This window comes from Odocoileus virginianus, chromosome 27 (assembly GCF_023699985.2).
Source record: "Odocoileus virginianus isolate 20LAN1187 ecotype Illinois chromosome 27, Ovbor_1.2, whole genome shotgun sequence".
NCBI classification, from domain to species: Eukaryota; Metazoa; Chordata; class Mammalia; order Artiodactyla; family Cervidae; genus Odocoileus; species Odocoileus virginianus.
Window position 1 is genome coordinate 32,581,430 of NC_069700.1, and position 26,625 is coordinate 32,608,054.

A 26,625-nucleotide genomic window follows, 5' to 3' on the forward strand; every position below is an offset into this window, starting at 1 on the left:
TTTTTTGAATTTTTAACTTATTTTTATCTTTATTTTTCTGTCCGTTCATGCACAGCCTGGGCTGAGAATCACCTTGGTGACCAACAGTCATGGGTTACCTGGGACTTTCCTAGTTTTAGAACTGACAGTCCCACATCCCAGGAACCCCCTCGGCCCTGGTTAAGCCGGGATATGCTTCTTCACCCCCTCCCCAGAGGAACGGACCCATGTTTTCGGAATCTCAAATCAGGGCACACGGGCTGAAGACAGAAGACTGCAGATTGATTCTTTGAAAGCTCAGCTGGGGGCGGCGGGTCAGCCGCAGCCTCAGCCCGCAGGCAGGAGTGGGGCTCTGTGGAGGAGAGGGGCTGGCACGTGGCTCAGTCAGACAGGTCCTTGTCACCAGACTCCCCAGGGCTCCAGCCGCTGGCCGCCCGCTCCATGGCCTTCACCCAGCGGCCCTTCAGCTCCTCGCTTTCGGCTTTGAAGGTGTAGAGCTGGCCTGACTGCTGCAGTTGGAAGACCCGGGCGTCCGCCTGGGGCCCAGCGGTCACCTGGTAGCCCAGCAGGGGGATGGAGGTGTGGGCCCGCATGTCCTGGGGGTGGAGACGAGGGAGGGAGGGGCTGCTGTGACCGCTGCCACAGACAGCCCTTTGGAGGGTTCCAGCCACACACCCGCCTCTTGCCCCCCCAAACCCCCACGCAGTGGGGTGGGCTGGCAGGAGGGGCCTCAAAGAAGACTGGTCGTCTCCTGAGCCAAAACCATCATGGCTTGGAGTCTGGGCCCAGCTCTGAAAGCTGCTGACCCTGTGTCTCAAGGGAACCAGGGCCTCACGGAGCCTCAGTTTCCTCATCTGACTTATGGGGCCAGCAGGACTCACCCCCACCCCCCTGCCGACAGACACACGTGCTGCGAGGAGGGGCAGGGAGTGGCATTACCTGAGGGGCAGCATAGACGTAGAGCACAAGAGGGTCATCCCGGGGGATGGCACACCAGCCCCGGGACCCGCTCTTGCCCCACTTGTCCCCCAGGAGCTGCAGAAAGCTGCATATGAGGCTCTGCTCAGACCCCGCCACGGCTCCTTTCTGAAACCAGAGAGAGGGACCGTCAGGGAGCACGGCTTCCACTACCTGATGTCGGCCATCAGAAAGCACTGTTTCTAAACCTTAACGGCAACCCCACCAAAGGAGATGCTATTTGTCCCTGAGGCTCCGAGAGGTCCCATCAGAGACTTGTAGTCACACGGCTGGCCGGTGGCAGAGCTGCAGTCAAACCCCAGCCAGCCTGAGCTTGGGGCAGGGGCTGGAGGGCGTATCCCCTGCAAGTCACCCCCAGGAAGCAGATCAGGAGCCTGGCACGGGGCAGAGACCATTCCTCCTTAAGGGGGGAAAGCTATGTGGACCAACGGTCAGGGAAGGTGTGGGCAGGGTCTGGGCCTAAAAGAATGGGGGAGGGTCAGAAAGCAGGCAGATGTGGTGGAAAGGATCACTTGAACCTGGGAGCTGAATTCAGGTGGAATAGGCTGGGGTCTTCTCCCATCTCTCAAGGACAGTGGGATGTCAACCTGGCTTTAATGAGGTGGGGCGGTGCAGAGGGCGGTGGTGGTGACCAGTGGCTGGACTGGGGACCACTGTATGTGTAGCATGAAGCTGGATACAGCTAGTGCCCCAGAGGTGGGAGCAGCCTGGGGAGCCCCAAAGGCAGCAGACACTACCCGTGGCACAGATCAGAGACCTGGCTCCTAAGTCACCATGTGACCTTGGGTGAGTCACTTCTCTGGGCCTGGGTCTCCCTGGGATAGAATCAGCCTGTCCCTGAAGTCCCTTCCAACTAGAATGGGGTCTCCAGTCTGCCTCTTCCCTGCAGTGGGACCCTGAGCCTCAATCTCCCCATCTGTAAAATGGGATCAGCAGCAGCAGCTCTCTTCACCTCCTGGGACTGCTGGGGCATGGGGCTGAGAACAGGAGTGCTCACTGGATGGGGAGGCAGGGGAGGGGCAGGGAGCCCGGGTGACAGCCTGGAGCCAGAAGTTGCTTCCATTTGGTGACAGGCCCGGCTCTGCTTTATTTGGCGGGGGTAGGGGATGTTAGCGGGTGTGTTGGGGGGTGTCCCTGGGCAGAAAGAAGGAGGGGGCTAGTTCTTCAGCGCCGAGGGCAACGCCAGCTCTGGGGAGGCCCTGCACACGTTTGCTGAGCGGAGGCAGCCGACCCTCACCTCCAGGATGCCCCGTCTCTTGTCCTCCTTTTCCTCAGGGAGCACATTTCCCGTGAGGAAGGTGTAGCAGTCCAAGCAGACTCGGTTGGGCCTGTTGGCATCGTACTTGAGCTCTGCCCGGTAGTCTGAGCACCTGGCACACACCACCTGGGGAGGACAGGCAGGAGGGGCTTAGATGCAGTTTGTGCCTTGGCCCGGGAGCTGGGGACGTGAGAGCCCCAGGGACCCGGGAAGAACAGGCTTCAGGGGAAAGATGGAGACAGAGCGGGGCCTCCCCTGTCCTCACAGCCACCTGGCGGGGGTAGGTGGGGTGCGCTCAGGCTCCAGGGCCCCCAGCTGGGGGTCTTGAGACATGGGCCCCTCTAAAGGAGCTCAGCCTCTCTCTGCACGGTCCCCTTTGTGGGGGCAGCTCCTGATCCCGGGGGCTTGACCAGCACTCACCCCTTGCGTCTCATCACTTCTCTGAATACTCTCTCTTTCCCTTCTGCCATCCCACCTGACTTCCTGTGCCCCCAGCAAGGGACCAGTCTTGGGACTTTTACCCTCACTTTGCAATGAGGGGGCAGTGACTTGGCAAGGGCCACACCGCTCACGGGTAGCAGCCAGCCCTCCTCACATGGAACGTGCCTTTGCAGTCCAGGCTTTGCAATACACTCAATCTTAGAGTCAAGCATGTTTTGATACAAAAATGGTGGGCTGGCAGTTTTTTGCCGGGAAGACCTGACATGTGAAGTCTGTGGAGGGGGGCCCGTCCCCCAGCCCACCACCGAGTCACCCCCAAGAAGGCCGCAGCAGATCTGGGGTGACCGCATGAAAGAGGCATGAGAAAACCTGGGGAGAAACACAGGCATGGCAGGATGCAACTTCCAGGAAGACTGGGGTGTCACAGTGAGTCCAGGAAGTGGGACTGGAAATGGGGGTAAGAGAGCAAGCCTAGGAGGAAGGGTAACTCATCAGGGAGCCCGCCTGGATGCCCAGCACAGCATGTGGCCTGGGAGGGACCCGTAGGAGAGGGCCTGGGCTTGCCCCACCCTCACCAGGATTCCCGTCTGGCAGGCGGGGAGGCAGAAACTGGGCACCCAACCACCGAAAGGATGACTCACAGAGTACAAAGGTTTGCACGGGCACGAGAAACCCCAGAATCGGGCCAAGGGTGTCTCACAAAGCTCTACACACAGGGCTTCAGCTGCCTTGGGAATATTTAACTTGATTTTTTTTTTAAATTGAGATTTAATTTTTTTAAAACATTATTGGAAACTTTTTATTTTCTTCTGTCTCCTCTACCAACTTTTTATTTTCAAAAATTTCAAACCTGAAGACAAGTTGAAAGAATAATACAGTGATACCCCCACCACCAGATTCAGGGACTGTGAACGTGTATTGCCACGTTTGATGTCTCCTTCTCTCCCTATCTCTCTGCCTCACTCTATATTTCTTTCTGAACCGTTGAGGTTACAATCATCGTGTGTCTTGTCACTCTTAAATATGTATCTTGTAGCTCCTAAGAACAAGGACATTCTCCCTAGCCACAACGTCACGATCATACTCAGGAAATTTAATATCAACACAGTCTTATTAACAATATGTGCTTCATAAGCAAATATCCCTCAATGGTCCCAACAACGACTCCTGTATCTGGTTCTGCCTTTTCCCATCCAGGATTCAATCAAGGATCATGTATTTCATTCAGTTCTCAGAATACTTTATTTCTTCCTCATACCTGGAAGGCAGGTACACGGGTGTCGCTATATCGTTCTTTCGGCCTCTCGGTATTTCTTAACTATTGTAAATAGCTTTTAAGAAATGACTTACAAAGTTACAAGTGTGAGCGAACTTGACTCATTTACTGATGTGACTCACCCAGAAGGGAAGTTCATCTCCCAGATCCTGTCTGTTTGGCTCTGGGATGGAACTCACATCTGAACACAGGTGTGTCCCAGTCCTGGAAATTTACTTTTGTCCTCTTTGCAGCTTAACACATTCTGGGGACACCTCCCTGACTGGCCCCAACCTGCCCAGCTGTTCTCCTCCTGTTTCCCCCTCCCCCCGAGGTCATTAAAGGGCTCCCCGTGTTTGCGGAGTGAATGGAGAAGGTTGTAATGTCAACAGAGAACAGCTCAAGTGCAGCAGGTGCTTAAAAAGCAAAGCAAGATGTGCCTCTGATAACGGCCTGAGCCGATGAGAAGACGGAGGAGTGGCCTGGTTCCTTCCTCCATCAGCTGGCGGCTGCTCCTCTGAATGGTGCTGCCCCGGCAACTGAGGAAGGGGAAGGGAAGGAGGACCAGGAGAGGGAAGGGGTGAACCTTCCTTTGAGGTCTCACTACCGCCCATGTATTCTTGATTCCCATTCTACAGGTGAGGAAACTGAGGCCTGAACATGGCAGGCAGAGTTAGCTCCAGAATGAGTAGGTGCTGGAGTGAGTGCTGAGGATCCGCCCAAGAAGAGGAGGGGACAGTTAGCTGAGGTAGGTCAAGAAGAGTGGATGGGGTGGGAGGGGGGGTTGTGTAACAGGCCTGGGGCTGATGAGCAGGTGGGTTCAAGGCCTGCAAGGGGCTGAAGAGTCTGACACTGGAGACTGTTCCCTGGTCCTGGGCCCTGGGGTCTTGGGAAACGGTGGTAAGGAAGCAGGTGAATGAATAGGGTCGGCTCTGGGGAATGTCTTGAACTGGTGGCTTTAACCTGCCTGAGCCTCAAGACCCAACTGCAGAAAGGGGATTAGGGGTTGGGGGAGACCTGCTTCACAAATGGACATGTGAGGTCCGAACGAGGTAATGCACACGTCTGGCCGGGTTAGTGCCCAGCGCTTCTGCACCCGCTGAAGCGGGCAGGGTGGGCAGGGAGGGGAGGGCAGGGCCCGGGCTGGCAGATGGGGGCCGGTGGGTACTCACGTAGCCACAGGCCCGGCAGTGGTGGCGGCGGCGCGTCAGGGCGTTGAAGGGCTCCTGGCAGCGCATGCACATGGTCACCATCTTGTCCCGCACCCACTGGGGCGCCCGGAGGCCCAGCTCCACGGACTGCAGCTGTGGGGCAGCAGGGTGGGCACTTCAGGACCCCCTGCCCACCTCCCCGCGGCCCTGGGCCCTGTGCCCACTGACTCGTGCAGAGGGCCTGCAGGCTGTGTTTCCCAGCGGCTCCCACATGAAGGGGAACAAACGGATGAAGACCACACTTGGGGGCGGTCAGTCTCTCCACATCCTGCGTTACAAGTGAGGAAACTGAGGCCAGAGAGGTCAAAGAACCCAGTAAAGATTACCCATCAGGCCACGTTCAGAGCTCAGAGCTGAAATAGTCAGAGACGCTCTCCATAACTGCCACCCCACCTGCCTTCCACTTTCCCTTGGTCTAGCGTTTTTCAGGCACTTTCAGAACCCCAACCTGCACGCGCGCGCACACACACACACCCCACCCCCCACAGGCAGAGTTATACTTATAGACCTGAAATCCTTCCTGGGAGCAGCTGCACAAAGAGGCTCCCATAGGACTTTCTTGCTAATGAGGGAGTCTTTGGCACTGAGTTTCTATGAGTAGGGCGATGCTGGGGTGTGGGGCTTCCCCTGATCCCTCCGGATCATTTGTGATGGGTGACATGCCCCCGCCCTCCAAGCTGCCTAGGTAGAGCCAAGAGAGGGAATCAGTCCTGTGTGAGGTTGGAGGCTCCAAGTGGGGTGTCGGGGGTGGAGTGGGTAGAACTACAGAGTCTGCATTTACCTCCTGCTCCTGGGGGTCTGCCTCAGGGCTCTGGACTGCAGCCTTGAAGGTTTCATTCCGCTTCTCGATTTGGTCAATGGCAGCTTGGCAGGCCTGGTGCGGGGTGGGTGTGGGGGGTGCAGGGCAAAAGGAGGTGGTTGAGGGGTAGGCAGAAGGGCCTTGCTCATCTGTGAATCCATCCACACATTCAACAAGCACTGCTAAAAGCCTGTTGGGTGCTGGGCACAACATTCCAAGCATACAGTGTCTGATTAAAGGGAGGAGAAACTATTTGGTCACCTGATGCAAACAGCCAACTCATTGGAAAAGACCCTGATGCTGGGAAAGATTGAAGACAGAAGGAGAAGGGGACGACAGAGGGTGAGATGGTTGGATGGCATCACTGACCCGTTGGACATGAGTTTGAGTAAACTCTGGGAGATAGTGAGGGGCAGGGAGGCCTGGTGTGCAGCAGCCCATGGGGTTGCAAAGAGTCAGACACGACTGAGCAGCTGAACATACAACAGATGTGAAAACTGAGGCTCAGAGATGATAAACGACTTGTCCCAGGCCATTCAGCGGCAAGATTTGAACCTGTCTGACACCTACAACTACTACAGAGCTGAGGAAGGGCAGGTGGGTGCGTGTGCTCCCACGCGCGCGCGCGCACACACACTCAGCACCCCACCCTCCCCCCCAGTCACAACCCTAGGGGCCCTGGAGCTTTTGTTCTGATACCTGCAACCAGGAGATCATTTCCTCCTGGGACCTGCTCAGAAAGAGAACACAGGTGTTGAGGGGAGCGGCCCCTCCCAGTTTTCCCGTCTCTCCCCGCCCCTGGGCCCCCTGCCTACCGGGCTCGAAGCTCCAGGGTTCGCTGCTTCCCGGACACCAGGAAGGAGTGGGGGAACTCTGCGTCAGTCAGCTCCCGCACCTGCTCGGAATCCGAGGGAGAGGCTCAGAATCCCGCCCGCGCCCCCAGGCACTGTGGTGGGGAGGGAGGAGAATCACGCCCCAGGGACAATTCAAACAGAGAGACAAGGATGGGGAGCTTGTTCAGTGGCTCCCCATTCCATCCAGCCCAGCAAAGGTGCCCCGAGCTGGCCTCGATCTACAGAAGAGATGGGACCTGAGGCTCCTGGAACTTCAGCAGATAAGCCTGTCCCGGGGAAGCAGGGGTGACAGCTCCGGACAAAGGGGTCACCAAGATGGAAACTGGCTCACACGCTGGGTTTGGGAACACGGCTTTTCCAAGAGCAGACTTAGGGCCTAGGATGAGACCCTCTGCCCCATATCATGAACGAAGGACTTGATCAACCAGCTCGATAGATCCGACAGATCCCCATCTCCTGTCTTCCACCATCCTCATCCCAGAACTCTGCAGGTTCCAAGGTCACTGTGAAGGCTGCCGGTCACAGAGCGCTTCGCTGAGCACCCACACGTGTTCTCATTTAATGGGCACAACCGCTGAACCCACTGATCAGTTCTAACACTTAACGGCCACCACGTATCCCTGAGGGCACTGCCTGTCACCGGCTGCAGTCCTCGGGCACAGCCGAACCCGTGTTCAACTACCAGTTTCGAGGAAACATGGGGGACCGTGGGACTCACTGAATGATACCACTAGGGTGCAGTCAGCAAAATCCAGACTGAGAGCCACTCTGCCAGAGAAACGATCTGATTTCCAATTAATAAATCAGAGAAAAGTAGGAGAGGGAAGTATGATAGATAAAAGGGCATGTAAGAAGCATATCACAAATGATTCACACAGATTAGCTGTGAGAAGGCAATTATGAAACAGCCAAGGAAAACCAGGGGATCTTACTGTTATTAAATAAGTATCATTAACTTGTTAGATGTAATCATGGTACTGTTGGCATCTTTTAGGGCAAAACAAAAAAAAAAAGAAAAGAATTCTTGGGCCTTCACTGGCAGTACAGTCTGAGTTTCCACTGCAGGGGGCAAGGGTTTGATCCTTGGCTGGGGAACTAACATCCCACATGCAGCATGGAATGGCCAAAAAATAAAATGAAATAACTTAAAAAAAAAGAGTTACTGTCTCTTACAGAGACATACTGAAGTATTTATAGGTGAAATGATTATGTGTCTGAGATTTGCTCTTAAATAATCCATTGGAAAAGGGGACTAGAAGGGGGGTTGCTGAAGAAACCAGTTTTGAGTTGACAATCATCATAACCAGGTGATGAGTATATGAGGTACCATTTTCTCCCCTTAAAAATGTCCATAATAGACAGTGAAAGAAAATCTTCACTTAAATCTTGAGAGGCAGACATTATCAGCCTCATCTGGGAGATGAGGAAATGGAAATCAGAAAGAGCAAGAGACCTGCTTAAGAGCACACAGCATCTAAAGAGCAGAATGAAGATTCAAACTCAGGGGTTTGGTCCTCACGGGTAAGGGAAAAACACATCTCTTTCTACCCTACCCCAGAGCCCAGTAAGCACAGATGTCTCCCAGGCCGTGTGAAGATAGGGTCATGAAAGGAAGTGAAGACACAGGCCTGGAGCCCAAGGGCCTAGCATGGAGGAACGTGAACCCATCAGACACTTGGCCCCTCTGCCAGCTCCCTGCCTCAAGGTGAGCAGGCCTTGGCACCCTTTCAGGCAGCCCACCACACCCGCAAGAGCATGACTTGCTCACATGAGGCCTGGTCTACCCCTTGGGCCCACAGAACCTGTCTGTTCCCTCAAAAGGGGCTGGATGTGATCTGCTCTTGATACCCTTGATAATGCGGAGGCTCAAAGGGTCTATATCAGGAATCTGGCAAGACTCCATGCCTGACTGGGGGAGAGAGAGGGGAGAGGGACAAGAAGGGAGAAATCTACGGTTTCGAGGCCAGAGCTAGGAAGAAACATGATGCTTTTCAAAGAAAAGGGGAACTGGGGAGATCCCTAACCTGAGGGACCACCTCATCAGGGGTGCAGGATGCAGGTTTCTGGAGGACAGTTCCCTGAGCTGGGCTGTGCCCAGGCTCAACCACCAGACTTGGCTGTCAGGTCCCTGCCAGCCCATGCAGCGCCTTTGTGCTAATTAGAAAAAGACACCCCTTCCTCAAAACACTTTACTGACATCTGTTGGCAAACTGGTGAAATAGTCAAGAGCCTGGTTTGCTGAACCAGAGACTTGACTGCCATCTGCTGGACAATGAGAACCGTCCACATACAACCCGTGCTGTCTGCTGTGGCCGCAGAGTGCGCATCTAAGCTGGGGGGTGCTCGTGCGGTGCACAACCTGCACAGTTGTCCATGGAGACGCAGTTGTCTTGGGTCCATGAGTACCCAAGGGCCCATGCCCCTTCCTTCTTCCTAGGCTGGCCCTGTGCAGAATGGCGCAGAGATAGGACCCAGGCAGACCGGGAGGAGAAGGGGACGACAGAGGATGAGATGGTTGCATGGCATCACCGACTCGATGAACATGAGTCTGAGTAAACTCCAGGAGTTGGTGATGGACAGGGAGGCCTGGTGTGCTGCGGTCCATGGGGTCACAGAGTCCGACACATGACTGAGCGACTGAACGGAACGGAAACTCTGGGGGGTGGGAATCAGCTGCTGAGATCCAGGGCTCCCTGACACTCAGGAAGGAGGGGGACCAGGGGGTTATGGGCCAGTGGGAGCCATCACGGTGGTCAAAGACCAGACCTGCCTCCAAACCTCAGGCTCAAAATGATTCCTGTAGAAACGCAGCTGGGTGGACAGCTCTGCATCCTCCAGGCCCATGCCACCCAGGAGGGGGCGCTGTGTGACCACCGGAGCACCAGACACGCCCTGCAGTGATTGTGTTCGCCCAGACTAGCAGACGCCAGGAACCCCATGCACACATCCTGAGCTCAGACACTCTAGGGAATGTATTTATGGATTTCCTCTTTATGACTCTGTTTTGGTCTCTATATTTCTTGGCTTTCCTGTCAACCTTTGCCTCTTTTTCTACGCCTGGGTCTCTGCCAGTCCTAAGACAGGGCCGCCAGTCTCCAATTTCTGTCTGTAACTCTCCATAACCTGCCTTTCTCAGGCTCACCCACCGCGGCTCCCAGATGCTCAGGCTCATGCCCGCTCTGGCCTGTGGGACATTCTGGCCACTGCAGTAAGAGAAGCTGGATAAGACAGAGTAGAGGGCTGCATTCCCCAAAGACCTCAGTCCGCTGAGGCATGGGGGATAGGCTGGGAACCCCCAGAAGCCACCCATGTCCTGCCATCACCCTCAGGCTACACCCCACCCCAAATGCCAGGCCAGCCGAGTCAGGAGCAGGGGCTCTCAGAGCTCAGGAGGTCTCCAGGAGCAGAAGTGTCCTGCCTTCAGCTCCCTCCTGGGGAAAATCCTGGGAGATGTCGTGTGGGGGTAAGGAGGGGGAAGGGGAGATGGAAAGGTACTAAGATGGGCCAGATCTGACTTCTGTTTCTTCCAGCCCCGGCCACCGGGACTTAGGAGCCATCAGAGAGGGGGTGGCCAAGAGGGTTTTCTTCCCATTTCCTCCACTGTGCCTACAATTCCACCCTATGCTTTATCCCTCTGGGTTGAAGCGTTAATAGGAGACAGTATAGTATGCTGGTTAGATACAGAGGCTCGGACTCTGTTATACCTGGGCTTGATCATGCAAACAAGGATTTGCTGAGTGGTCCCCAAGCAAGTTACTTAACCTTTCTGAAAGTGAAAGTTGCTCAGTTGTGTCCAACTCTTTGCGACCCTATGGACTATACAGTCCATGGGATTCTCCAGGCCAGAATACTGGAGTGGGTAAGCCTTTACCAGCTGAGCCACAAGGAAGCACAAGAATACTACAGTGGGTAGCCTATCCCTTCTCCAGCAGAATTTCCTGACCCAGGAATCGAACCAGGGTCTCCTGCATTGCAGGCAGATTGTTTACCAACTGAGCTATCAGGAAAGCTCTAACCTTTCTACGTCTTGTGTTTTTCTTTTTTTTCAATCAGATTTTAGGTTCACAGCAAAACTGAGAGGAAGGTACAGAGATTTCCCATATACCCCCTGTGCCCATACATGCACAACCTCCTCCATTAATAACACTTCCACACCAGAATGGTACATTTGTTAGAATGAATGAACCTATCATTATTACCCAAGATTCATAGTTTATATCAGGCTTCACTCTTGGTGTTGTGCATTCTGTAGGTTTGGATAAATGTATAATAACTGATATCTACCATTACATAGACAGAGAAGTCCACGGGGTCGCAAAGAGCCGGACACCACTTAGCAACTAAACAACAACAACCATTATAGCACCTACAAAGTAGTTTCACTGCCTTTAAAATCCTCTGTGTTCATCCCTCCCTTCCCCTAACCCCTAATAACTACTGATCCTCTCACTGTCTCCACGCAGAGACAGAATGCCTTTTCCAGGATGTCATACCATTGGAATCATACAGTAGATGTACACCGTATGTATACATGTAGCCTTTTTAGATTGGCTTCTTTCACTTAGTAACATGAATTTAAGTTTCCTCCATGTCTTTTCATGGTTTTATAGCTCACTCCTTCTTATCACTGAATAATATTTCACTGTCTGGATGTATCACTTTCCTTATTTTTGAAAATGGGATTAACTACAGATATCCTCAGACTGTACACAGTTATTTACTGCAGGCTCATTTGCAGACACAAACAGCTGAGAACAATCTAAACGTCCATCAGTAGTGGACTGGTTGAACAAATTATGGTACATCCACACACTAGGACACTATGCATCTATGTAAAAGGATGAGGAAGCTCCAAACGAACTGACTTCTAACCATCTCCAGAGTAAGTAGCTAGTTTTAAAAGTCCAGCACAGAATAGTGTATGTGAAAAACAGTCTCACTGTTTATGTGAAACACAAGTAAGGATGCCATAATGAATAGACTACCTCTGGAAGGCCTCACAAGGAGCAAAGGCTGCCTCTAGGAAGGAGAACTCAGGGATGGAGTGCCTATATGTGCAATACATGTTGCATATATTTTTTATATAGTGTGATTTTGGAATGTGTATTATTTACATTTTTAGGTAATAAAATTATTTTTTAAGATTTTTTTAAAAACTAAAAAAATGCAGGGGATAATAACAGCCCCTACATCCCAGGGCTGTTATGAGGGTCCAATGGGATGATGCAGGGCCTAACCCATGGGGACCACTCAGTCAGCAGGCACCATTATGGGCTGCTGTCCCTGCTCATTCGTGGACATCTCTGGATGTGGACACATCCAAGTTGGCCACTGAGCTGTGGAGACCCTTCCTACTCAAAGCTGCAATACTGGCATCTGCCAGGAGCTGCTCAGAAATGCAGAATCTCTGACCCCACACCAGACCTACTGAATCAGAACCCATTATTTTAACAAGACTCCCAGGGGATTCATGCAGTCATAAAGGTTTCAAAGCCCTGGTGTAGATGGTAGGGAAAGCAAAGTGAAGCTGGGCGCTGGGAAGGGCCCTGGACAGGAAGGCTGGGAGCCCGGGTGGGAGAGATCTAAGCCCCATCTTTCACCTTCACATCGCCCCAGACCTGCTGCACCTGGGTTCCTGGACTGAGTTGCCGGTCGGCCCCTCCTGCTGCTCCCCACCCTCGGTCGGACCCTGGGGGTGAAGCCCTCTCACCTTCATGCCGGCCACATCGATGCGGGTCCTGACCTGGAAGTGGGCGCCCACCTGGATGACCCTGGGCACGCAATACAGCAGCATGTTGTTGAACTGCGGGAGACACGAGTGTGGGCGTGTGTGCACAGCGGCAGGGGCGGCAAGGACAGGCGGGCGGGCTTCGCCGCACGTGGGCTGAGACCCCGGGCCTCCCTCCCCTCTCACCACGCGCTGGGCCGGCTCACAGGACAACACGAGCGTGATGAGCAAGGGGCGCTCTAGCCCCACTCCACCTGGGGTGCTCACCGAGGGGCTGCCCGACCTGTGGACTTCAGGGGACCACGGCAGGCTTTGGAGACCTACGAGGCCTTTCTCACGGGGGTCAATGGTGGCAGAGGCTTATGAGAGATTGTAGCTCCCTCCCCCAAACCTCCAGGTGGGACCAGCCTCCAGATCTCCAGGAGACCCCTTGGCTTCCTCACTGCAAACCGGGGCAGTTCTTCCTAGCAGCTAACCTAATGCCCTCCTGATGTGCACGCTCTCGGCTTCCCTGGTGGCACAGTGGTAAAGAATCTGCCTGCCAACACAGGAGACGCGAGTTCAATCACTGGGTCAGGAAGATCCCCTGGAGAAGGACATGGCAACCCACTCCAGTATTCTTGCCTGGAAAATCCCATGGACAGAGGAGCCTGGTGGGCTACACAGTCCACGGGGTCATGAAACAGTTGGGCATGACTTAACGATTCAACAGCAACAACAGCCTGCCCACTCTAGAGCACAGATTGATACCACAGGTTTTGGAGCCAAACAGACTGGGTTCAGCTTCTGACTCTGTGGCTTCCTAGGACATGCCTGGGAACCCCCTTAGCTGGAAATCCCTGAGGCTTGGAGGCAGCATGTGATTTGTCCCAAGTCACCACGGCGCCAAAGCCATAAAGACAGGGAAGCAGGCTTGTCCCTGCTCTCCTGCAGTGCCAGCCAGGAAGGTGCCAGGCAGGCAGGACCTGGGGCAGAGCGCCCATGCCTATGGATGCCCCTCCCCAGTGTGGAGTGATCCAGCCCCCCAGCACCGCCCTACCAAGAAAAGGTAGCGCTCCATGGGGCCGCTGCGGCGGAAGGAGATCTTGAGGACGGGGCCCTCGCGGAGCAGGGTGTTGGAGGGGTCGACTATGTCGTCCTCCAGGCCCAGGCGCTGGTACACTTCCCACAGTTCCTGCAGCCGCTCCTGGGTGCAGGAGGGCCACCCTCAGCCAAGGTCAAGCAAGACCCTGCCTGCTCCTGGAAGGCTGGCCTCGCGTGGGCAGAGATGGGGAGTGGGGAGGAGGGCGGCAGGGGGCTGGGTGTCATGGGCAGGATCAGAGGAGAGGCAGACACAGAGATCTGGGTGGGCTGGCAGGGGCTGAGAGCTGCAGGAGGAGGTGACAGGGCCCTGGGGATGCCCACAGCTCCTTCTCAGAGGATTGGGGCGCTCACCATTTCAGTGATGGCTGCGTTGGAGTGCTGAGCAGCAGAGAAGATCATGTCAAGGGCTTCTGAAAAGGGGGCAGGGTTGGAGTTACCCCCTGAAAGTATGGGGCTGGTGGCTGAGGCAGGAGGCCCCTGAGACTTAACCCAGTGGCCTCAGAGCCTGCCCTGAGCACCCCAGGGGCAGCCCTTCCCCTGTAGCCTGGCGCATCCAGTGTCTGGATGATGGGGGCCGATTCCCACCCAGGGTGAAGAGACCAGAGGCCCCTGAAAGACAGGACTGAGGCGGCTGGCCTCTGTGATTTTCACTGCCTGCCGTATCCAGGAGTAAGGGCATGGTTTCAAATCCTAGCTCTGCTGCTTTTTCACTGTGTGACTTTGAGCAAGTCACTTAACCTCTCTGGGCCTTAGTGTCTGTAGGAAAAAAAATAACTAATGCTATAGACAATGTCTATGAAGTACAACAGTCAACATTGATGGTTGATGGTCATCAAAACCATCTTTAGCAGGTGCTCCATAAATTAGGGGAGTGGCTCCAGCCTTCCCAGAGCCCCCCCGCCCCCCGATTCACTGGGGTGTCCTCACTCTGGGCATCAGCCAGGTCTGGGGCCTGGCCTGGCAACTTCTGGACATACTCCTTGAGCAGCAGCTCGTAGCGTGGGATTCTCTGCACAGGTTCCAGCATGTGGTGCTGCAGGGTCAGGCTAGCTGAGGCCTCGCTGCTCTTGGGGAGGGAAAGGGGGAGAAGAGGGGGCGTCAAAGGGGGAAGGGGCGGGTCAGGCTGCCCCTGAGGATCGGGGGAGCGGGCAGGGCTGCGGAAGCCGCTGAGAGGGCAAAGTGCCCCAAATCGCTTGGGGAACTGGAGCCACCGCAGGCTGGGGGCGGCCGGGCAGGGCTCTACCCCGCGCCCACCCCAGCCTCACCTGGATGCGGGTGATAACCTCCTGGAAGGGTGCGGATTTGTCTGTCCAGGTGGCCAGCAGCTCGATGGCTCGCTCAAAGTTCTTGACATACTCACTGTACATCTTCAGGAAGGGCGCCAGCTTCTGGATCACATCACCGATGCAGGGGGTGGTGGTCCTGCCGGAGGGGCACCAGGTACTGCCCTCGGTCTGGGGACCTCTTCTCTTGACTCCACACAGGGTCAGGAGAGGTGAGGCTCCCCTCAAACCCCTGCAACGCAGCCTTTCTGCGGCACTCCTGGGCGCAGGTATGGGATGGGGTGGGCACACCTGGGCACACCCTTAGACTGTGGGCCCCCAGAGGGCAGATGCTGACCTCTTCTATGGATAGAATTCCCCTAAAGGCCCAGCACAGGCTCAGGCCCACAACAGGTGTTCAATAACCACCTGATGCTTGTTCTCATAACAATAACAAGGGCCACATGCCCAGCACTGCCCGAGACACGCTGCATGCCTCATCTCATTTAATTCTTATGACCCTGCACGGGGCAGGAAGGACAGACAGTCAGTGGCCCATCTTAGAGAGGAGGAAATCCAGGCTAAGAGAGGTAAGGAAAGGTCATTAAACCCTGGAGTTGTTACAGTAGAGCGTCAGTGATCTGGACCTGGCCCGCCTGAGTCTGATTTCCAACCGCACCACTTACTCCAGCTACGTGTTCTTGGGCCAATCACCTAGCCTCACTATACCTCAGCTTTCCCATCTGAAAAAACTGGGCATGATGGTAGGCAACCTTACAGGGTTGTCTTTTTGGGAAAAAATTATTGAAAAAAATGTTGATCGATCATAAAGTAAAAAGAATATAATAATGAACCCTTATAGATCCATCAGGTTCCGTGGGGACTCAGATGGTAAAGAATCTGCCTGCAGTTTGAGAGACCTGGGTTCGATCCCTGGGTCGGAAAGATCCCCTAGAGAAGAGGATGGCTACCCACTCCAGTATTCTTGCCTGGAGAATTCCAAGGACAGAAGAGTCTGGTGGATGACAGTCCATGGGGTTGCAAAGAGTCAGACACGACTGAGCATCTAATGCTAACTATAGATACATCACAGGATTTAACAATTACTAAGATTCTGAAGCTGAAATTCCAATATTTTGGCCACCTGATGCGAAGGACTGACTCGTTTGAAAAGACCCTGATGCTGGGAAAGATTGAAGGTGGGAGGAGGAGGGGACGACAGAGGATGAGATAGTTGCATGGCATCACCGACTCAATGGAAATGATTTTGAGTAAACTCCAGAAGTTGGTCATGGACAGGGAGGCCTGGCATGCTGCAGTCCACGGGGTCACAAAGAGTTGGACATGACTGAATGACTGAGCTGAACGGAACTGAAAGATTCTTTTTTGCCAAGAAATTTTAAAGGACATGCCAGACATCATGGCATTTCTTTGGCAAGATACTAATTTCACCACTAAATACTTTCGTGGGTATCTCTGAAAGCATAGAGGGTTTCTGGCCTAACCACAAGGCCATTAGCACATAGTGAGCTAATGTGAAGACTAAGCAAGTTAATAGGTGTGAAACCCAAGGCAAGGCAAGTAGGAAATCTTCAGTTAGTGCTGGCGGCTTCCGCTGCCTCCTAAGTCACTCAGCCTAGTGAGGACCTGATCCATCCCCTTCTCCAGAACACACACACACACACACACACACACACACACACACATGACTCATTCAAGCCCTTCACTATGCAGACAGAGCAAGCCTAGAGGAGTAGAGTCATGGCCACATAACAAGGGCAGAGACCTAACAGGCCAAACCCAGTGTCCTGGAGGCTGCACCTCGACTTGGCCAGGGCTGTAGTCAGGGGGCCCCAGGGGCTCCTGCTGGACCTTACCAGTCATCCAGCCGCCGCTGCAGCTCTGGGAGGAAGAACTGCGAGTGGAACTGGTAGATGGAGGAGATGTTGGAGAAGATGAGCCTGACCACATCCTCAGGGAAGGCCTTGCTGCCTCGGGCCTCCTTCAGCAGCTCCTGGAAGAAGACCTGTAGCCGCCGCTGGGTCACTGAGCCTGTGGCAGAGAAGGAGCCCCCCACCCCTGACACCAGCTCGGGGGTGACAAGCACAGTCCTGGGGGCTTCGGGGATCCCTCCCCTCCCAGCTTCCAGAACACTTCCGCCTCCTTAACCTCCCATCATCCTCAAAAAACCCTGGGAAGAGAGACAAGGATTATTCTGGCCACTTTACAGGTGGGCAAACCAAATGACTGGGCCAGAAGCTGGGAGCTGATGAATGCCAGGGATGGGCCCATCTTGTGTCTGTCAAGGCCTTGGACTTCACCAGGCTCAAGATCCCACTTCAGTGATTCAACCTTCTTGCCTTAGAGCTCCTGAAGACAGTGTGAAGGGCTAAGAATGGTGAGGATGCTGGGAGCTGGGGTGATAGATGAGGATGCTGTGTGGGGCCTGGAAGGACCTGCTGGCATGGTCTCCGCTCCTGTGAGACAAGCCTAGGTACCAAGGGTGGAATCAGGAGCAGTGCTAATGAGCTGTATCCTGGTTTCTGCCCGAACTTCAGTCATCAGTTAAAGGACTAAGGCTTCCTAGGATCAGACCTGAGGTCCTAACTCTCAGCTCTTATGAGGTGGGCCAGAAGGGAGAGCAGGGGTAGGGTGCGGACACCCAGGTGCCAAGGAGTGGGAGGGGGGTGTCCTGGCCACTGACCTGGTCCAGCAGGTGGAGGCGTGCCACGTAGGCCTGCTCAGTCTCCAGCAGCTCCCGGACAATCTTCTTCTCCTCAGGCTCCTGCAGGGAAGTTGGGGGGAGGAGGAGAAGGAGGGCTTTGGTCTCCTCTGATGGGAGCAGTATCCAAAGATACCCCAGTGAGCATAGCTCCCAAGACTCATCCCATGCTGCAGGTGCATCTGAGTTGGTGCTGGGATTGAGAGAATGGAACAGAGCGAGGCTGTGCCTAAGCTTTAAGAGGCCTGGAAGCTTCCACCTGCGCTCTCTTGGGAGCCATGAACTACCATATCTAGAGGCCTAGCTGCCCTGAGGGAGAGGCCACAGGGAGAGGAGAGGCCCTGGGACCTCATGCACAGGAAGCCAGGGGCCCAGCCATGTCAGCATCCCAGAGGAGCAAGCTTTCCAGCTGTCCCTGCCCAGGCACTAGGCTTGGGAGATGAGCTATCATGGGCATTCCTGCCTCAGCCAAGATCTGACTTCAGACGTGTGGGAGCCCTTGTTATGGACTAAATTGTGTCCCCAAGTTAATATGTTGAAGCCCTAACCTCCCATGTGACTATATTTAGTAATTAAGTTAACTGATGCAGAGGGTGGGGCCCTAATCCATCAGGACTGGTGCCCCTATAAGAAGAGGGAGGGACACCAGGAAAGCATGTGTAGGAGAAAAGGTCAAGTGAGGACACAGTGAGATGGCCATCTACAAGCCAGGAAGGGAGCCTTGCCAGAAATCAACCCTGCCAGCACCTTGACCTTGGATGTCCAGTCTTCAGAGCTGTGGGAGAATGTATTTCTGTTGTTTAAGTCACCTGTGCATGCTAAGTTGCTTCAGTCATGTCCGACTCTTTGTGACCCCATGGACTGTAGCCCACCAGGCTCCTCTGTCCATGGGATTCTCCAGGCAAGAATATTGGAGAAGGGTTGCCATTTCCTCCTCCAGGGGATCTTACCGACCTAGGGATCGAACCCACATCTCTGACATCTCCTGCATTGGCAGGTGGGTTCTTTACCACCAGCACCACCTGGGAAGCTCTTTAAGTCACCTATGTGCTATGCTTAGTTGCTAAGTCGTGTCCGATTCTGTGACCGCATGGACTATAGCCTGCCAGGCTCCTCTGTCCATGGGAATTCTCCAGGCAAGAATACTAGAGTGGGTTGCCATGCCCTACTCTGGGGATCTTCCCAACCCAGGGGTTGAACCCAGGTCTCCTTCATTGCAGGTGCATTCTTTACCGTTTCAGCCACCAAGAAACCCAAGAATACTGAAGTGGGTAGCCTATCCCTTCTTCAGGGGATCTTCCCAACCCAGGAATCAAACCAGGGTCTCTTGCATTACAGGTGGATTCTTTACCAACTGAGCTACCAGGGAAGCCCTGAAGTCACCTAGGCTGTTCTATTTTGTTACGGCAGCCCGAGCTAAGTGAAACCAATCCCAAGTGAGACCAACAGAAAACCTATCCAATAACATTCCAATCAACCCACAAAACTGTCAGAAACAGCAAGCTGTTTGGCCACTACATTTTGGGGTAGTTTGTTACATAGCAAATGATAACCAGTATACACAGTATGTACCCCTGTGATCACATCTCCATTTTCTCAATGAGGAAACAAGTATAGCAGGGTTGCAGAGACTTGCCCAAGGTCACACAGTGAGCCGAAGGGCTGGGACGTGAACCCTGGTGGTCTGGCTCCAGGGTGCAGGGCGTCCTGCAGCTGAACTCTTCAACCCCATAGACAAGAAAACTGAAGCCCAGAAAAGGGAGGTGAGCTACCCAGAGCCAGCCTCAGGGCGGGAATCAGTTGACCTCTATTTTTAGCTGGCAGTGTTGCCTCCTTCAGTGGGTGACCTGAGGCCACACCTGAGAGGGAACCAGGTCCCGAGCTGAGTGTTCTTGGACAAGTTCCTTAGGCTGTCTGAATTTCAATCTCCATGCCTTAAAGACTCCTACAGGACTTCCCAGGCGGTTAAGAACCCGCCTGCCAATGCAGGGGACATAGGTTCAATCCCTGATCCGGGAAGATTCCACATGCCTGGAGCAACTAAGCTTGTGCACCACAACTACTGAAGCCCATGTGCCTGGAGCCTGAGCTCCACAACAGAGTGCTAATTTCTCCGCAACTAGAGAAAGCCTGCGCATGGCAACAAAAGCCCAGCACAGCCAAAAGTAAATAAATGTATAATAAAAATAAATATATAAATAATTAAAAATTTAAAAGACTCCCTCAGTCAGGGGTATGAGAAATAATGTCAGCAGCAGGTTGCCCAGTAGGCACTTAATCAAAGGCCATTAAGGGTGGGGGGGGGGCAGTGTGAATCTAGCTTTCAGCTGATCTCTGGACACAGAAGACCCCACCCACCCACGGGAAGACTTGGCTCCGGCTGGGAGAGAATGCGTGGGGAGGAGATCAGAGGATGGCCCCCCAGCACCCCACTTCTTCCCCAGCCCCCCGGCACCTGTGTCCCTGAGCCGGGGCAGGTCTCGGGCTGGTAAGACTTCCTCCAGGCCCCGCTGGACAGCTTGTTCTTCAGGGAGCTCAGGTACCTCCTGCTGACTGTCCTGGACCCGGACTCCAGGGCCTCCTCCACGGTGGGCTTCTCCCAGGGCCCTGCGGGTGTAGGAGACCTGCACCCAGGCTGCTGATGCCCGGCCTCCAGGCCGTGGACTCTGGGCACTGCTCCTGTCGTCCTGAGGAGAAGAGAACAGTCAAGAGTAGGGAGAAGAGCTGCACCTCTCTGGTGGGGATTTGGGGGCAATTAAGGCAAATGCGAAGAGCCAACTCATTGGAAAAGACCCTGATGCTGGGGAAGATTGAGGGCAGGAGGAGAAGGGGGCGACAGACGGTGAGATGGTTGGATAGCATCACCGACTCAATGGACAGGAGTTTGACCAAACTCTGGGCGATAGTGAAGGACAGGAAAGCTTGGCATGCTGCACTCTACGGGGTCGCAGAGTCAGAAATGACTTAGTGGCTGAAAAACAGCAATGCAAATCAGAGATGTTCACTGGCCTCTGAGTGTCTGGCACACAGAAGGAATTGACAGAGACGTCTACTTCTCTCCCGAACACCTTTCTTGGAGGGAACCCCAGTCTTCAAAATGAGTCAGTGAAGACTGTGTCTTGTTTTCCGGGGAACTACACACTTCCCTGTTTAAAATGCAGTGAGGAACCCTTCCTTCTGCACATAAAGGATTTTTTTTAACCTTTTATTTTGTATTGGCATATAGCCAATGAACAATGTTGTGATAATTTCAGGTAGACAGCAAAGGGACTCAGCCATACATAGACATGTATCCATTCTCCCCCAAACTCCCCTTCCATCCAGGCTGCCACATAACATTGAGCAGAGTTCCTTGTGCTATGCAGTAGGTCTTTGTTGGTTATCTATTTTAAATACAGCGGTGTGAAGGAAACCAGTTCTGAAAGAGACACGTGCACCCCAATGTTCATCGCAGCACTGTTTATCATAGCCAGGACATGGAAGCAACCTAGATGCCCATCAGCAGACGAATGGATAAGGAAGCTGTGGTACATATACACCATGGAATATTACTCAGCCATTAAAAAGAATTCATTTGAATCAGTTCTAATGAGATGGATGAAACTGGAGCCCATTATACAGAGTGAAGTAAGCCAGAAAGATAAAGACCATTACAGTATACTAACTCATATATATGGAATTTAGAAAGATGGTAACGATAAGCCTATGTGCAAAACAGAAAAAGAGACTCAGATGTATAGAACAGACTTGTGGACTCTGTGGGAGAAGGCGAGGGTGGGATGTTTCAAGAGAACAGCATCGAAACATGTATACTATCTAGGGTGAAACAGATCACCAGCCCAGGTTGGATGCATGAGACAAGTGCTTGGACCTGGTGCACTGGGAAGAACCAGAGGGATTGGGCGGAGAGGGAGCTGGGAGGGGGGATCGGGATGGGGAACACATGTAAATCCATAGCTGATTCATGTCAATGTATGACAAAACCCACTACAATATTGTAAAGTAATTAGCCTCCAACTAATAAAATAAAAAATAAATAAATAAATAAAAATAAATAAATACAGAGGTGTGTACATTTCTATCCCAAACTCCCTAACTCTCTCTTCCCTTCGCCCTTCCCCCCGGCAACGATAAATTCATTCTCTGTGAATCTGTTTCTGTTTTGTAGATAAGTTCATTTGTATCATTTCTTTTCAGATTTTGCATATAAGGGGTGTCATACAACATATCTCCTTCTCTGTCTGACTTACTTCACTTAGTTGCACATAGAAGATTTTATGTACCCTCCCAGATCACCCTGGGCCTCACCCCAGGTTTTAGTCTCTCTATAGCAGGAAATCCCCTAAAACCCTAGTAACTGATATATTGAGGGAAGAGTAGGAACCATGGAACACTCTAAAGGGAGGGTAGAGCTCATAAAGCTGGGACTTTTCAGTGGGATCCTAAAAGACGATGCTATGAAAGTGCTGCACTCAAGATGCCAGCAATTTTGGGAAACTCAGCAGTGGCCACAGGACTGGAAAAGGTCAGTTTTCATTCCAATCCCAAAGAAAGTCAATGCCAAAGAATGCTCAAACTACTGCACAATTGCACTCATCTCACACGCTAGCAAAGTAATGCTCAAAATTCTCCCAGTCAGACTTTAACAATATGTGAACCATGAACTTCCAGATGTTCAAGCTGGTTTTAGAAAAGGCAGAAGAACCAGAGATCAAATTGCCAACATCCACTGGATCATAGAAAAAGCAAGAGAGTTCCAGAAAAACATCTATTTCTGCTTTATTGACTATGCCAAAGCCTTTGACTGTGTGGATCACAATAAACTGTGGAAAATTGTGAAAGAGATGGGAATACCAGACCACCTGACCTGACTCTTGAGAAATTCATATGCAGGTCAGGAAGCAACAGTTAGAACTGGACATGGAACAACAGACTGCTTCCAAAGAGGAAAAAGAGTACGTCAAGGCCGTATATTGTCACCATGCTTATTTAACTTATGTGCGGAGTACATCATGAGAAAAGCTGGCCTGGATGAAGCACAAGCTGGAATCAACATCAATTGGGAGAAATATCAATAACATCAGATATGCAGATGACACAACCCTTATAGCAGAAAGTGAAGAAGAACTAAAGAGTCTCTTGATGAAAGTGAAAGAGGAGAGTGAAAAGGTTGTCTTAAAGCTTAACATTCAGAAAACAAAGTTCATGGCATCCGGTCCCATCACTTCATGGAAAATAGATTGAGAAACAGTGTAAACAATGGCAGACTTTATTTTTTGGGGCTCCAAAATCACTGCAGATGGTGATTGCAGTCATGAAATAAAAAGACACTTACTCCTTAGAAGAAAAGTTATGACCAATCTAGAAGGCATATTAAAAAGCAGAGACATAAAAAAAAAAAAAAAGCAGAGACATTACTTTGCCAACAAAGGTCCATCTAGTCAAGGCTATGGTTTTTCCAGTAGTCATGTAGGGATATGAGAGTTGGACTATAAAGAAAGCTGATCGCCGAAGAATTGATGCTTTTGAACTGTGGTGTTGGAGAAGGCTCTTGTGAGTCCCTTGAACTTCAAGGAGAACAACCAGTCCATCCTAAAGGAAATCAGTTCTGAATGTTCATTGGAAGGACTGATGTTGAAGCTGAAACTCCAATACTTTGGCCACCTGATGTGAAGAACTGACTCATCTGAAGACTCTGATGCTGGGAAAGATTGAAGGCAAGAGGAGAAGGGGGCAACAGAGGATCAGATGGTTGGATCAGATGGTTGGATCAGATGGTTGGATGGCATCACCAACTTAATGGGCATGAGTTTGAGTAAACTCCAGAAGCTGGTAATGGACAGGGAGGCCTGGTGTGCTGCAGTCCATGGGGTCACAGAGTTGGACAAGACTGAGCAACTGAACTGAACTTTCAGTGGGAACTATGCCCTCCACACCTCTCAGTTTAGTTCAGTTCAGTCACTCAGTCATGTCCGACTCTTTGTGACCCCATGGACTACAGCACGCCAGGCCTCCCTGTCCATCACCTCCTCCCAGAGCTTGCTCAAATTCGTGTCCATCAAGTCGGTGATAAAAAGCCAGTCTAGGGTCAGTTTCCTTCTCCCTCCAGGCACAAGCTTTCATAGTGTAGCTTTCTGATCCTACCTACTGGATCTGCAGAGTAGATAACAGAGGCCAGCAGCAAGGGATATATCCAATGACATACATTGTGCCCCATTCCCTTTGGTGTGGAAAGGCTTGTGGTGACAGTACAGGGTGGGTGGGCACCCTTATAAGAAAGGCAGACAGGGAAATGGAGGACTAGACAGGTACAAAATCTCCCAAGCTCTGTGACAAAGTTCTTCATTACCCCCATTCCACAACTAGAGAAAGAGAGGATCTTGCAGCAGGAGGGGGAAGAGGTGGGATTCAGACCAGGCTCACTGGCTCCTGAGCCTGAGCCCTAAACTGCCCTTCCCCATGTGAGTCAGGGAGAAATAGGTGCAGAGAGTCAATGTGACTTGCCCCACATCACACACTGGCTGGTGGCAGAGAGAAGATTGTGACCCAGTCCCCTGTGGTTCCTCACTGGCTCTTGCACCCCAACAGCCAGTTCCTCAGCCCCTGGGCCTGCAGCTTATGGAGTTAGCTGAATCTCAGGCTTTCTGTTCTATGTTTGGTTTCAGCTTCTGCATTTCTCCCCCAGCGCCCCAGACCACTTTCTGTTTCCTCTTCACTCCCTCAGTTTCAGATCAGTTAGGGCACTGAAAGACCTCACAAGAAAGCCCAGGCCAAGGCAGCTGGCCTCAGCCCCTCTCGTGAGAGTGAGGGGTGACTCTCACCCTGCTGACGAGACCTCCTCTGATCCCACTGTGGTCAAGGGCTGCCTCCTCCTGCAAGGGATGTTTCCGAGGCAGAGCACATGTGCTGAGGGTCTCCACTGGGCATGCCTGGTGTGTGGAGTGGGGCTGGTGTGATCTCTGCACACCCCAGGGGATGGTGGTCCTGGAAGGTGGCACCTAGAGCTGTCCTTGGTGCTGAACAGAATGTGCTGGCTGAGGCCTCTGGGAGAGGCGGGGTCAGGTCACCTGCTGTGAAAGCTGAACAGCCCTTCTAGGTCCGCTTGATGCTGCCTCCACCATGAAGCCCACACAGGAGGCTTTGTCTGCTCTGAGTGCCCTCAGCAGAGTGTCTAGGCCCCTCTCAGGATATCTGTTGGTCATGACCTGGCATCATGGTCATTCCATGAGCTTAGCACCAAAGACAGAAGTCTTCTGGGCAGGGATCATTCTTTAGGCTCCAGCGTCTGCTACAGGTCCCGTGCAATGCTGTGCTGTGCCACCCACACCCCTCAGGACGGAGGCACTCTTCCCCTAGCTGCTAGGGCACGGTGGCTGAGAGGTTGCTGACTGGGTCCCTCCCTGGGAACTGCCCTCTCTGCAAGAGAGCGGCCTCATATAAGGTCAAGTCCACATCCAATGACTAGTCCATGTGGGGGTACAAAGACCTAGCCCTTTGCCTCGACTGCAACAGCCAGAGGGGCCTCTAACTCCAGAACTCTCTGGAACAGGCTACGTCCTCTGGCAAATGCATGGCAGTTCAACTTTTACTTGTGCCCAGTGCTGCCTCGCTTGACCCCAAATCCTCCCCAGTAAACCTCCTGAAGCAAATCTCTTATCCCAGAGTCTATTTCCAGAGAACCCCACCTACAACAGTCACAACCTCTAACACAATCCTGGGCTTAAGAAATGCCTGCAGAGTGGATTAATGTCACACACAGACACACGCTGGAGAAGGCAATGGCACCCCACTCCAGTACTCTTGCCTGGAAAATTCCATGGACGGAGGAGCCTGGTGGGGTGCAGTCCATGGGGTCGCTAAGAGTTGGACACGACTGAGAGACTTCACTTTCACTTTTCACTTTTATGCATTGGAGAAGGAAATGGCAACCCACTCCAGTGTTCTTGCCTGGAGAATCCCAGGTACGGGGGAGCCTGGTGGGCTGCTGTCTATGGGGGTGCACAGAGTCGGACACGACTGAAGCAACTTAGCAGCAGCAGCATCAGGCACACACAATGACTTCCAGCCTGTTTCTTTCAGAAGGAAGCCCCTGCTTTGCCCCTTGCCCATGAACTTAAAACACTTAAACCGCCCCCCCCCACCACCTCTCTGTGCCTCCCCTTTCTCACCTATAATATAGGAACAGAGATGGAACCTACCCCCAATAGGCTGATAGATGATTAAATGAAATAAGTAGCAAACACACTCAGAACACTGAGCCATAGATAGGCTGACCACACAATCTGCTTTGCCTGCGATGGTCTCAACCTCTCCTATGGTCCCCTCCCTCCTACCAAAAAGATGTAATGGCATCCTCTTTCAGTTTCAGTTGTGTCCTGGTTTGAATGATAAATGGTATGGTTATCCTCCTCCTCATAGGGAGTAAGCTCTTGATAAGTATTAGCTACTATTTCTGCTGGAGGGATAGTAGGTGGAGTTCTGCAGCCCAAACAGGGCATCTGGTCCACCCACACTCACATATCTAATTACACATGTCAGGTCTCTCTCCAACACACCAACACACACACACTCATCCCTGCCCAAACCTGGTGCCCCAGACACTCTTCCAGACCCTGAGAAGCCTGTGATGTGGGCACTGTCCAGACAGGAGGTGGGGTCCAGGACAAGGACACTGCTCACTGTCAGGGTTCAAGGCGGCCCCAAGCCTGCTCCTCAGCCAGGAGATTGGGAGGACCTGGGTTTTCCAAGGGCCCAAGGGATGCCAGACAGCCCTGATGACCCTCCCCACCTCTATTAGCCCATACCTGCTCTTCTCAAACACAGTCACCAGACTGGATACAGATGCCAGAGTTTCCTCACTCGCCCCCTCCATCCTGCAGACCTCCAGGGCAGCCCTCAGCTCCCCCTGAAGCAGGGCGGGAGGTCGCCAGCCAGCACACTCAGTCACCCCCACCTGGGGTTACAGGTGGGCTCCAGCATCCTTGGAGTCCCGTCTCTCCCGAGGGCTCAGCAGACCTGCTCCCTGCTTCAGAGAGAAGAAAGAGGAAGTGGTCCC

General features: G+C 52.9%; 1 protein-coding gene and 1 long non-coding RNA gene across 4 annotated transcripts in view; one reads left to right on the forward strand and one right to left on the reverse strand.

Moving 5' to 3' along the window:
• LOC139031449 (uncharacterized) overlaps positions 1-4,677 on the forward strand; it is a 71,444-nt gene extending 66,767 nt beyond the window's left edge. Inside the window, exon 4 of the long non-coding RNA XR_011483940.1 lies at positions 4,550-4,677. This is a non-coding gene — a long non-coding RNA (uncharacterized lncRNA). The remainder of the gene's footprint in view (positions 1-4,549) is intronic.
• Positions 1-26,625, reverse strand: FGD2 (FYVE, RhoGEF and PH domain containing 2). Of its 3 annotated transcripts, XM_020885772.2 has the most exons (16): positions 26,375-26,624; positions 20,026-20,257; positions 17,553-17,633; positions 16,726-16,874; positions 14,852-15,008; positions 14,514-14,652; positions 13,938-13,996; positions 13,543-13,689; positions 12,486-12,578; positions 6,737-6,816; positions 6,621-6,651; positions 5,904-5,996; positions 5,084-5,215; positions 2,195-2,341; positions 919-1,065; positions 1-575 (listed from the first exon to the last, which is right to left on the reverse strand). In XM_020885772.2, exons 1-16 carry the CDS (start codon positions 26,440-26,442, stop codon positions 360-362), a joined length of 1,971 nt encoding a protein of 656 aa, XP_020741431.2. In that variant the 5' UTR covers positions 26,443-26,624; the 3' UTR covers positions 1-359. The 3 variants fall into 3 exon arrangements, with proteins under 3 accessions (XP_020741431.2, XP_020741432.2, XP_070312623.1); XM_020885773.2 differs by lacking the exon at positions 13,543-13,689; XM_070456522.1 differs by lacking the exons at positions 1-575; positions 919-1,065; positions 2,195-2,341 and adding an exon at positions 3,626-4,450 and having other exon boundaries at positions 26,375-26,625.